Raw genomic sequence first — 13,341 nt, forward strand, 5'->3', positions numbered from 1 at the left:
TATATATATATATATATATATATATATATATAATGAAACCCCCAAAAAGGCTGCTTCTCAGCCACCATCGCATCAATTTTATCATTACACTGGAAAGGGGGATGACTCGAAATTATCTCAATGTTGTAGGCGATAATGATTGGGCTCACATGGAATAGTGGGTTTTTTTTTTATTGCTATGGGTGTATGGAAACGTTGGAAGTGTGTGGTAGCGTAGAAATTACGTCATCCTTTCAAATCCCCGTGATAAAAACTAGACAGTATCTCCTCATCTTCTACACTAATCAGAAAAAAACTTTCTGGACAACCAGAATAATGTATCCTTCAATGTATAGAGAAATGAACTGGAATATTTTCATCATAGTGGAAGGATATTCCTATTCCAATAAAAGATTTCCTTTTCATACGTATTATGACTAACAGACACTATGTCTCTGATACATTATACTAAGTTGGAAAAGTGAACGTTTCTGTAAACCAGAAAGATTTAGTTACTAATGTTGTATTGCTATTTAAATTGCAATACAGGTAACTCAATTTAAAACTTTTAAGTGTATAGCCCCATCCAAGGGCAGATCACTCTAATCACAGAATAGTATGAAATTGATACTGTAACAAACCAACTTTTATTCGCGGCTACTTTATTTCGCGGTTCACCTGTGGTAAACTGGTTTGCGGTGATTTTCGTGATCGAGCCTTTTTCAAGACGTACATTAATATTCGCGATGATGAGGTTCTCTCCAAATTTTCTTCACAAGGATAAAAGTAAGTTTACAGTATTCCATATTTCATTTAGAAAAATAATTTTGGTTTCAATACCCCCCCCCCCCATTTTTTATTTTGATAAATAGTATTGTGTTTAAGCCCCACAGAGGTAATGGATTATTTTGAATTGTTTGCTACATGAGGCAATCTTTTTAAAATTTCCAATATCATGACTTCATTGCACATATCCTACAGTTTTTATTCATGATTTCGATTAGCATGGTATGCATCCTTCTTTCTTTTTATAGAATATAGAATTTCATGTTAAATTGACAGGTCACTTACCTGTCACAGTTAACATTATATTCATAAACAATGAAACATTATAAGTTTATTAATGGCAAAACTTTGGTACATATTATAAATATAAATATAAAACTCATTTAATCATGTCATCATATGACATTCACATAAAATGATTTCACAGATTTGATAATGGCCTGTGTGCTTTTGAAAAGTTTAAGACAAATATCATATTGAACAATTTACAGAGGAAACCGAACAATTTACAGAGGAAACTGAACAATTTACAGGGGAAACTGAACAATTTACAGAGGAAACTGAACAATTTAAAGGGGAAACTGAACAATTTACTGGGGAAACAAAACTCCACTTTTCACTTCATCATGTATCAGGTCTCTATCATACATACAGTAAAATATGAATGTAAGAAACATGCTCAAAATGAATTCAGGTTTATTGTGGAGTGATATTTATTCTCCTATGAGAGAAAAATCTTATTGGATATAACAAAGTTTGTTTATATGAACAGATTTTCGTTGGCCCTGGAGATTCGCTATAACTATTCTACAGTGCTTTTAAAAAAACCATTGACCAACATTAAAGTTGCAGACAGCCAGATGGAGAAAAAAACAATGTATGGTAGCTTGCAAAGGCCTTGACCTATCCAAGAGACACAAAACTCGCACACATCTCCTTTCAGTATTGATTATAAATATGCTGTATATGTTATATTAAGACTGCAACAGACTACATGTACCTTGCAATATGTCACCTGTAAAAATGTTTTATCTACCCTGTAGTATTGTAGTCAAATAATGGCCTGACTGTGGTAGAGCATCCTTACCCGTCTGGAATAATAAAATGTTTAATTTATATTACTACATATGTTCAGTGTTTTTAATTTTCAATAAATAATATCAGCTTAATATGTGCAATAAATACACAAACAGGTTTCCATAGTTGGTGTTAAACAACTTTTAATATTTGAGTATTTCCCTTATGGCCAGCTATAGTTTAGGTTGGTTACGGATTGTTTTTCATGGTTCATCGGTTCGTTTCTTAATTATTGGTCACATGACAGTTCTTGGTCAGTGTAAGATGCAGTTTGAATTTAGAAATTGAATTGGTCAGTTGCGTCATACTTTAGTTAAAAACTTTGGACATTTGGACTTACAGACTACAATCTACTAATCAGGTCAGTTACTAATTATGTTAAGGATTGTATGCATAGAGTGAGTGAGAGTAAGAGTAGTATGAGTATTTTATTTCCATTTATTTCATAATGAGTGTATTGCTTCAGAAATCCGAGTAATATATATGTTTGTATTAATTGATAGATATACACCAGACCTACATGTTACTATAGATCCATCCGGATTCTAATACCACATATTTGGTAAGAGTGTGTTAAGTATTGTTTAGGTGGTGTTTAATATGCTTGTCTAGTCATTATATGTTCTGGACAGGTTCTTAGTTTTAAATGCAGAATATTAAGTAAATTTGATTAATTATGATTTTATAGTAATGATTGATCTGATGAAGAAAAGACAATTCTATTTATGTGATTAATGGAACTAATTAATATGGAATTATTTCTTCGCCATGTCTGTCCGTGATTTTATGTCGTGTGTCATATGTAATGTGTGCATGTTTAATATTTGTTATTACTTGTTGTAGAATCTTTTGGATGATATTTATTGGATAACATTTGGATGATCTGTAAATGATGTTATTCTGATCGATTGTGATAAAATAAACCTTGTGACCGGTATGCTTGTTTGAGTTATCACCCGGTAACATGACAAAAGATTACAAATGCTTGTGGTGTATAGAATTTTGGATAGAGAGCTATTTCTCTTATGGTGGTTTATCTTGTGTATGTTTGAGAAGGACTGGAATTTCTGGGTATAATCTGTACCACATAAACAAAGAAAATTAATCCACCTCCTTGATCTTATAACCATTTGAGGAAAATTATGTCACATTTTCTCTATATATAAACTACTTATAGCATTAAAAACTACATTAAAAATTGTATACAGAATGAATAAATAAAATGCTAAATAGACAAAGTGATTCTATAGAGAGTGAAACCAACAATACTGCATAATTCATACAGTACCGTGTAAAGTGATAATGGTGAAGTACAGTAACAGATAGGTATGACAAATGTTACAGTGGAATGCTAGGACTTGGAATCTGGTTGTACACTATCCTCCTGGTTTGGGCTATGTACACTATCCTCCTGGTTTGGGCTATGTAAACTATCCTCCTGGTTTGGGCTATGTACACTATCCTCCTGGTTTGGGCTATGCACATCTACCACTGTCTTTGGTACAGATATATCTTTCTGATTGGTCAATCCAGGATCTGTCACTTGACCAGAATTCTGATCCCTGCCTTGTGTTCCTTTTAGATCTCCCTCTGTCTGAGTGTCTGTTTTGTCCACCCCCTGGTCATTCTCCTCCTCCCCCAAGACTATATAGTTGTTCATGCTGGGCGAGTCCAGAGTGACTGTTGGGAAGGGTCGTTCACTGTTCTCCAATGATGCTGCATCCCAGTCTGCACTGCTCTGGGACCCCATCAGATCTCTGCGGGAGGACTGTGTATCCCCATCTGCTAGTAAAGGTGTCCGTTCATTATCTGTTTTGAGCTGTGGCTTGCTGATGGTCTTTTTCACTGTTTTGCCTACACAGAAATATTTTTGGTGAATAGTTTTTGCTTTCAAAGAACAACGGGAAACAAATGTCTTTATTTAATCCAAAATAGCAACATAATTTCAAATATGAATAATAGTTGTAATATATGTGTTAGCATTAATTCTTTTGTTATTTTGAGTGTTTCACATGACTTCACAAAATACAAAATTACACTCATAATTTGCCACCTTGATATCACATTCTTAATTTGAAGAAAACAACTGCTGCTTTCCACCCCTACCTCTGCTTCCTTAGGTACATACCTCTGTTTTTAAGTCCCATCCTCTCCTTCTGTAAGTTCCTACCTCTTCTACTTCTGCTTCTACCTTTTCTTCTCTCTTTCTCTACCTCTCCTTCTCTCTATCTCTTCTTTAAGTTCTCACTCTACTCTTTTAAGTCCCTTTCTGTTCTTCTTTAAGTTCTTACCTCTGTCTCTCTAAGTAACTACCTCGTCTTATATTCCATACCTCTAATTCTTTGAGTTTATACTCTGCCTTTTTATAGTCCTGTCTCTGCTTCTATTAGTCCCTACCTTGCCATCTTAAAGTTGCAACCTCTTCTACTGTCGTTTTTAATGGTTGCGGTAGCCTAGTTGTTTGGGCAGTCATATTTCAACCAAGAGACCTGGGTTCAATCTTGGCACTATGTCAAATCCAAGATGTTTAACATAGGTAGTGACTGTACCTTCATCAATCACCCAGCATTAGAAGTGAATGTCACAAGTTTTTCAGATATGATGTTAAAACCAGAGGTCCCAGTCAGGGTAGGCATTTGCATGATGGAGAACCCTTGTTGCTATGGCCCTGAGTAGTATGCATTGGTCAAAATTTGTGGCACTTCACTTAAATCTGGTGATGTCTCTACATGAGTGAAAAATTATCAAAAGGGACATAAATACACAAACCTCTCCCTCTCTCAGTCCCTACTTCTGCTCCTTTAAGTTCTAACCTCTCCTTTCAGTTCCTACCTCTTCTCTCTGTCTCTACCTATCCTTCTCTCTGTTTCTACCTATCCTTCTCTGTCTCTACCTCTTCTTCTCTCTGTCTCTACCTATCCTTCTCTCTGTTTCTACCTATCCTTCTCTGTCTCTACCTATCATTCTCTCTGTCTCTACCTATCCTTCTTTCTGTCTCTACCTATCCTTCTCTTTGTCTCTACCTATCCTTTTCTGTCTCTACCCATCCTTCTCTCTGTTTCTACCTCTTCTTCTCTCTGTCTCTACCTATCCTTTTCTCTGTCTCTACCTATCCTTCTCTCTGTCTCTACCTCTTCTTCTCTCTGTCTCTACCCATCCTTTTCTCTGTCTCTACCTATCCTTTTCTCTGTCTCTACCTCTTCTTCTCTCTGTCTCTACCTATCCTTTTCTCTGTCTCTACATATCCTTCTCTCTGTCTCTACCTCTTCTTCTCTCTGTCTCTACCTATCCTTCTCTCTGTTTCTACCTATCCTTCTCTGTCTCTACCTATCATTCTCTCTGTCTCTACCTATCCTTCTTTCTGTCTCTACCTATCCTTCTCTTTGTCTCTACCTATCCTTTTCTGTCTCTACCCATCCTTCTCTCTGTTTCTACCTCTTCTCTCTGTCTCTACCTCTTCTTCTCTCTGTCTCTACCTATCCTTTTCTCTGTCTCTACCTATCCTTCTCTCTGTCTCTACCTCTTCTTCTCTCTGTCTCTACCCATCCTTTTCTCTGTCTCTACCTATCCTTTTCTCTGTCTCTACCTCTTCTTCTCTCTGTCTCTACCTATCCTTTTCTCTGTCTCTACATATCCTTCTCTCTGTCTCTACCTCTTCTTCTCTCTGTCTCTACCTATCCTTCTCTCTGTCTCTACCTCTTCTTCTCTCTGTCTCTACCTCTTCTTCTCTCTGTTTCTACCTCTTCTTCTCTGTTTCTACCTATCCCTCTCTCTGTCTCTACCTATCCTTCTCTCTGTCTCTACCTATCCTTCTCTCTGTCTCTACCTATCCTTCTCTCTGTTTCTACCTCTTCTTCTCTCTGTCTCTACCTATCCTTCTCTCTGTCTCTACCTATCCTTCTCTCTGTTTCTACCTATCCTTCTCTCTGTTTCTACCTCTTCTCTCTGTTTCTACCTTTTCTAGTGTCTTTTTCTACCTACTCTTCTCGTTTTTGCTGTCCCTTCCTCTCCTTCTTTATGTCTCTATCTCCCTTCTGTCCTTCTTTCCATCCCTACCCCTTTCTCTTCATCCCCACCTCTCCTTCTTTATGTCCCAACCTCTCCTTCTTTCCATCCCAATCTCTCCTTCTTTATGTCCAACCTCTCCTTCTTTCCATCCCTACCCCTTCTTTCCATCCCTTCCTCTCTTTCTCTTCATCCATATCTCTCCTTTACCTCTCCTTCTTTCCATCCCTACCTCTCTTTGTCCCCACCTTTCCTTCTTTTTATCTCTATCTCTCCTTCTTTCCATCCTTCTCTTTCCCTTTGTCCTTATCTCTCCTTCTTTCCATCTTAAGCTCTCCTTTAAGCCCCTGCCTGTCCTTCTTTCCATCCCTACCTCTCTTTGTCCCCACCTTTTCTTTTCATCTCTATCTCTCCTTCTTTCCATCTTTCTCTTTCCCTTTGTCCCTATCTCTCCTTCTTTCCATCTTAAGCTTTCCTTTAAGCCCCTGCCTGTCCTTTTGTAAAATACTCACTTTACTTCAACACCCTTCTAAAATGTGAAATGGTTCTTTGTTGCGTGTTTCACCCATGTCTATAACTACTTGTTTGTTAATATACCAATACTTACCTATAACTTTGACATGTTCTATGACATCATCTCTCATGTCTGACACATCCCACATAGACAGGAATGAAGTGAAACAGCTAACATTTTCATTGTCACTTCTGATGAATGGCTTATGGGAAAATGAATAGTAGTGTGCAATGGCTGCTAAGAACATTTCTATACAGATCAGGAAATCCTGAAACCACGGAAAGGATAAACAGATCAAATACAAAGTAACTTTCAACTTCCTTTTTGATGCATACTGGGAACATCCACTCCCTATTAGCTCTAATGTACTGAAAAATAATTTTGCCTTAGTTTTTATGGCTGTTTCTCTCTTTTTGTTTTCTTATTAGAGTTTGGTAATTATCACCATTAAACCAAATCTGGGGGAGGGGGTGCAAAATTATCCCAATATACAGAATTGGTGACATTGAATTAGTTTGCAAGATTGTAACTGAAGTTCTTCTTACGTTTCACTACTGGTCTCACTACAGTGGATGATGATAGGATCTCACTAGAGTAGTTGATAAAGTGATCTCACTACAGTGGATGATGAGTGAGTGATGATAAGATCTCACAACAGTGGATGATGAGTAGATGATAAGATCTCACAACAGTGGATGATGAGTGGATGATATGATCTCACTACAGTGGATGATGAGTGGATGATATGATCTCACTACAGTGGATGATGAGTGGATGATATGATCTCACTACAGTGGATGATGAGTGGATGATATGATCTCACTACAGTGAATGATGAAAGGATTTCATTACAGTGGATGATGAGTGGATGATATGATCTCACTACAGTGGATGATGAGTGGATGATATGATCTCACTACAGTGGATGATGAGTGGATGATAAGATCTCACTACAGTGGATGATGATAAGATCTCACTATAGTGGATGATGAGTGGGTGATGATAAGATCTCACTACAGTGGATGATGAGTGGATGATAAGATCTCACTACAGTGGATGATGAGTGGATGATATGATCTCACTACAGTGGATGATGAAAGGATTTCATTTCAGTGGATGATGATAAGATCTCACTACAGTGGATGATAATAGGATTTCACTACAGTGGATGAAAAGTGGATGATGATAAGATCTCACTACAGTGGATGATGAAAGGATTTCACTACAGTGGATGATGAAAGGATTTCATTACAGTGGATGAAAAGTGGATGATGATAAGATATCACTACAGTGGATGATCAGTGGATGATATGATCTCACTACAGTGGATGATGAAAGGATTTCATTTCAGTGGATGAAAAGTGGATGATGATAAGATCTCACTACAGTGGATGATGAAAGGATTTCACTACAGTGGATGAAAAGTGGATGATGATAAGATCTCACTACAGTGGATGATGAAAGGATTTCACTACAGTGGATGATGATAAGATCTCACTACAGTGGATGATGAGTGGATGATATGATCTCACTACAGTGGATGATGAAATGATTTCATTTCAGTGGATGAAAAGTGGATGATGATAAGATCTCACTACAGTGGATGATAATAGGATTTCACTACAGTGGATGAAAAGTGGATGATGATAAGATCTCACTACAGTGGATGATGAAAGGATTTCACTACAGTGGATGAAAAGTGGATGATGATAAGATCTCACTACAGTGGATGATAATAGGATTTCACTACAGTGGATGAAAAGTGGATGATGATAAGATCTCACTACAGTGGATGATCAGTGGATGGTGATAAGATGATAAGTGGATGATAAGATCTCACTACAGTGGATGGTGATAAGATGATAAGTGGATGATATGATCTCACTACAGTGGATGATAAGTGGATGGTGATAAGATTTCACTCAGGGATGTGATTGAATTCCTCAGAAATCAGAGGAAAACTGGTCAAAAAGGGAGGAAAACACCTAACCCTACCTGGAAAAAAAATCATTTTCTACCACTTTAGATCAAATCCAGAGTGTTTCATTTTTTCCAAAATTGAGCAAATCAGAGGATTTCCTCTGAAAAGAGGAAAAATCACATCCCTGCTCACTACAGTGGATGAAAAGTGGGTGATAATAGGATCTCACTACAGTGGATGATGATAAGCTTTCACTACAGTGGATGATAAGTGGATGATGATAGGATCTCACTACAGTGGATGATGATAAGATCTCACTACAGTGGATGATGATAAGATCTCACTACAGTGGATGATAAGATCTCACTAATGTGTATGATGATAAAATATCACTACAGTGGATGGTAATACTAGTTCTGATTTCATTACAAAATATTTGCTTATACTAGCCTGTAATCCAGTAGCCACATCATGAATGTTGTGGTAGAAAACCCAAGTACCCCCTTGAGGAATCCAGTCCAGTTTGACCAGTATAGCAATGGCTACAGACTGCCTGCAATATTCAAAGTACTGTATACCTGTACTGGCAAATTTAAACCACCATTCAATTTTCATCAATTTCAACCTCATTCATAATCAGCAAATTAAAATCTGGGTAAGTTTACATTTATTTATTTACTTTGAAATACAGAGTAATTGTACAGTGAAACTCCTTCACCACCCTCCCACCACCCTCCACATGAAAATGAACCCATCACCCTAATGAATAGGACGATTCTGAGAGGTACTGAAAATGAAATCATTTTACATAGAAAACTCCATAGCATCATAATAACTATAAGTCTCATATCCCTCCACTGAGCACAATTAAATTGGGGCCTAAATCAAGGTAGTGGATGGTGAAGGATATGCTTCTTTGACAGTTGTGTATTGTGAACCAAGGTGAAAGCTAGGGGACCCTACTTGTGATTCAGAGACCATTATTCTATCTCAGCGTCCTGTTTGTTTGACATTTGACCTTGTGACCCCAAAGTTGATAGAGGTCTTTTTTAATCCATAGCAAGTCTATGTGTGACGTTTGGTGATTGCAAGTGGAAAATGGAAATTATTTAAAGCCCTGAAACTGCTTTCCTGTATCACTGTCTAGTTCACTCATTCTTTTAACCCCAAAATTTGATGTTCGTCATCCTCTTCTCAAAGCAAATCTTTATATGAAACATAGTGACTTTAGCTGAAAAGGGAAGACATGGAAACCATTTTCCTACATCATTGTCCAATATGCTTTACCTTTGACCTTTCAATCCCAAAATTAATAGGGACAATCCTCGTTCTGTTGTATGTCAGTATGTGAAGTATGGTGACTCAAATGAAAAGGAAAATCAATTATGACCTGACAACTGTAGAAAAGAATTTAGCCTTAGGACACCCACCTACTTCCATGATCATGGATTTACTAACGATGACTAATGTTGAGTAAAACAACTCAGCTCAGCTGCTAATTTACTTCAAATCAAGAGATATTTCAACAGATAGAAACAATTTCAAATCAACCACCATTTCAATGTAAAGAAAGACAGAATTTTCAATATTGTATTTCTGAATATTAGCAATATTTCAAAATAACCAATATCAATATAAGTGGAGTAATCTGTACAAGCATTTAAATTCAATTTAATTTACTGCTATTCAGAAATGAAATAGGATTAGAATTTATATTTACTATTAAGTTGTACATGTATTCAGAGTACAATAGTAGAGCACTTACCAGAATGAGAAGAAGACAACAAATTTAACACAGAGGAACTTTGGTACAGGTCTAATGGGAGCTAACTCCTGCTTCATCGCTTTGTAAAACAACACCAGGCAGTACATTGCCCACTGAAAATAATGTGTATTGGCTAATAATATTATACAATTATTGACATTTTTTATATTAATGTGATGCATTAGCTACCTGAGAAATACATCAAATGGTGAATATTGCATTTGGAGAGTAGCTAAAGTATCATATTGACCAGGAAAAAGTAAGATTTTCCTTTGATCATAAGATTAAATGATTTTAAACATCAATACTGACTACTAAAGCCTATGACACAATATCTGGTCGGCCATCTCTGTTTACAGCTAGAGTGCAAGACTTAGTCAAAAATAATTAGAGACACATATTTTTGTTTAGATATATGATTGAATAATATTTATATGATAAATCCAGCTGATAGATCTTGTAAAGATGTGTGTTTTCATTGGACAACCAAAAAAAGATAAACAATTGCATCAATTTGGAAATTTCAAATTGATTTTTGTTCTAATGATGAAAAATCAAAGGCTATATTCACATAGAAAGCACGTGAAAGTGAACATAAAACATTCTTATTTTTCTAGTTTGTTGGATTTGAACTTGAAGAATTTTTTAGAATATATTCCTGTGTAAAACTTTGAACTCCTATTGTGGCTTTACCCTGGTGTTGTGGCTCCTAGTGTGAACAAACTGGAATCTGCATTATACAGGGAAGCTTTCATACAAGTCTTATGATTTCTGGTTCAGTAGTTCTTGAGATGATTTCTTAAGCTTTCCACCCTATTTTTACTGTTTCTTTAATATCTCTACTTAGAAAGGAGCATGACTCATCATTTACCAAAACTTGTATTCCCTTTACCTGAGGGTATGTTAGTGGCAAGTTGGTTAAAATTGGCACCATAATCAGAAATGTAAAAAGTTTACAATGACTATACTAACAATAATGAGAGAGAACACTTAATCAGAAAAGCTGACCCGAGCCTTTGGCTTTGGTGAGCTAATAATGTTCCATTGTAATTTATTTCTAAATAAAAGTATTGTGATGTGAAGTGACCTTTAACCTTGACATAATTGCCAAACTAGTAGATATATCTGTAATAGTAATAGCTATTCAGTACTGAGTTTGGAACAGTTAAAATGATTTATTATACTTACAATTTGTGAAATGTTGTTGATAATGACTAGATAGGACCAGGCTGATTTAAAATCAAAATCCCCTTCATTGTATACACCTTTCAGTTGACAGATTCTGTGTAATGAAAAAAATTGAAATACTTTAAATGTATATTTTTATGTGCAATACTTATTTCCGCTAAGTCTGTGGTCACATAAAATCTGTGTAATTTCAAACAAGTGGACTTAAAGTGTATGTAAGTTATTTTCATGTAAGCCATATGCAACATAGCGGAATCCAAACCAAATATGGTAATACAGCTTATGAAGCTAAACAAGTAGTCAACTTACAAAGCTAAACAAGTAGTCAACTTACAAACCAATACAAGTAGTCAACTTACAAAGCTATACAAGTAGTCAACTTACAAAGCTATACAAGTAGTCAACTTACAAACAAAGCTATACAAGTAGTCAACTTACAAACCAATACAAGTAGTCAACTTACAAAGCTATACAAGTAGTCAACTTACAAACCAATACAAGTAGTCAACTTACAAACAAAGCTATACAAGTAGTCAACTTACAAACAAAGCTATACAAGTAGTCAACTTACAAAGCTATACAAGTAGTCAACTTACAAAGCTATAAAAGTAGTCAACTTACAAAGCTATACAAGTAGTCAACTTACAAACAAAGCTATACAAGTAGTCAACTTACAAACCAATACAAGTAGTCAACTTACAAAGCTATACAAGTAGTCAACTTACAAACAAAGCTATACAAGTAGTCAACTTACAAAGCTATACAAGTAGTCAACTTACAAACCAATACAAGTAGTCAACTTACAAACCAATACAAGTAGTCAACTTACAAAGCTATACAAGTAGTCAACTTACAAAGCTAAACAAGTAGTCAACTTACAAACCAATACAAGTAGTCAACTTACAAAGCTAAACAAGTAGTCAACTTACAAACCAATACAAGTAGTCAACTTACAAACCAATACAAGTAGTCAACTTACAAAGCTATACAAGTAGTCAACTTACAAAGCTATACAAGTAGTCAACTTACAAACCAATACAAGTAGTCAACTTACAAACCAATACAAGTAGTCAACTTACAAAGCTATACAAGTAGTCAACTTACAAACCAATACAAGTAGTCAACTTACAAAGCTATACAAGTAGTCAACTTACAAACAAAGCTATACAAGTAGTCAACTTACAAAGCTATACAAGTAGTCAACTTACAAACAAAGCTATACAAGTAGTCAACTTACAAAGCTATACAAGTAGTCAACTTACAAAGCTATACAAGTAGTCAACTTACAAAGCTATACAAGTAGTCAACTTACAAACCAATACAAGTAGTCAACTTACAAAGCTAAACAAGTAGTCAACTTACAAAGCTATACAAGTAGTCAACTTACAAACAAATACAAGTAGTCAACTTACAAACAAAGCTATACAAGTAGTCAACTTACAAAGGTATACAAGTAGTCAACTTACAAACCAATACAAGTAGTCAACTTACAAACCAATACAAGTAGTCAACTTACAAAGCTATACAAGTAGTCAACTTACAAACAAATACAAGTAGTCAACTTACAAACAAAGCTATACAAGTAGTCAACTTACAAACAAATACAAGTAGTCAACTTACAAACAAAGCTATACAAGTAGTCAACTTACAAAGCTATACAAGTAGTCAACTTACAAAGCTATACAAGTAGTCAACTTACAAAGCTATAAAAGTAGTCAACTTACAAACCAATACAAGTAGTCAACTTACAAAGCTATACAAGTAGTCAACTTACAAACAAAGCTATACAAGTAGTCAACTTACAAACCAATACAAGTAGTCAACTTACAAAGCTATACAAGTAGTCAACTTACAAACAAAGCTATACAAGTAGTCAACTTACAAAGCTATACAAGTAGTCAACTTACAAAGCTATACAAGTAGTCAACTTACAAAGCTATACAAGTAGTCAACTTACAAAGCTATACAAGTAGTCAACTTACAAAGCTATACAAGTAGTCAAACTTACAAAGCTATACAAGTAGTCAACTTACAAAGCTATACAAGTAGTCAACTTACAAACAAAGCTATACAAGTAGTCAACTTACAAACAAAGCTATACAAGTA

The 13,341-nt window shown here is 35.6% G+C and overlaps 1 protein-coding gene across 2 annotated transcripts in view; it reads right to left on the reverse strand.

The window, feature by feature from the left end:
- Positions 1 to 1,076: 1,076 nt before the first annotated feature.
- Positions 1,077 to 13,341, reverse strand: part of LOC125682454 (transmembrane protein 184C-like) — a 30,909-nt gene continuing 18,644 nt past the window's right edge. For both annotated transcript variants that reach the window (XM_048923055.2, XM_056155856.1), the window contains 5 exons: positions 11,236 to 11,329; positions 10,048 to 10,160; positions 8,733 to 8,835; positions 6,455 to 6,629; positions 1,077 to 3,696 (listed from right to left, as the gene is read on the reverse strand). In XM_048923055.2, coding sequence (XP_048779012.2) covers positions 3,194 to 3,696; positions 6,455 to 6,629; positions 8,733 to 8,835; positions 10,048 to 10,160; positions 11,236 to 11,329 — 988 coding nt within the window. In that variant the 3' untranslated portion in view covers positions 1,077 to 3,193. The remainder of the gene's footprint in view (positions 3,697 to 6,454; positions 6,630 to 8,732; positions 8,836 to 10,047; positions 10,161 to 11,235; positions 11,330 to 13,341) is intronic.

This window comes from Ostrea edulis, chromosome 2 (genome assembly GCF_947568905.1).
Source record: "Ostrea edulis chromosome 2, xbOstEdul1.1, whole genome shotgun sequence".
Taxonomy (NCBI): Eukaryota; Metazoa; Mollusca; class Bivalvia; order Ostreida; family Ostreidae; genus Ostrea; species Ostrea edulis.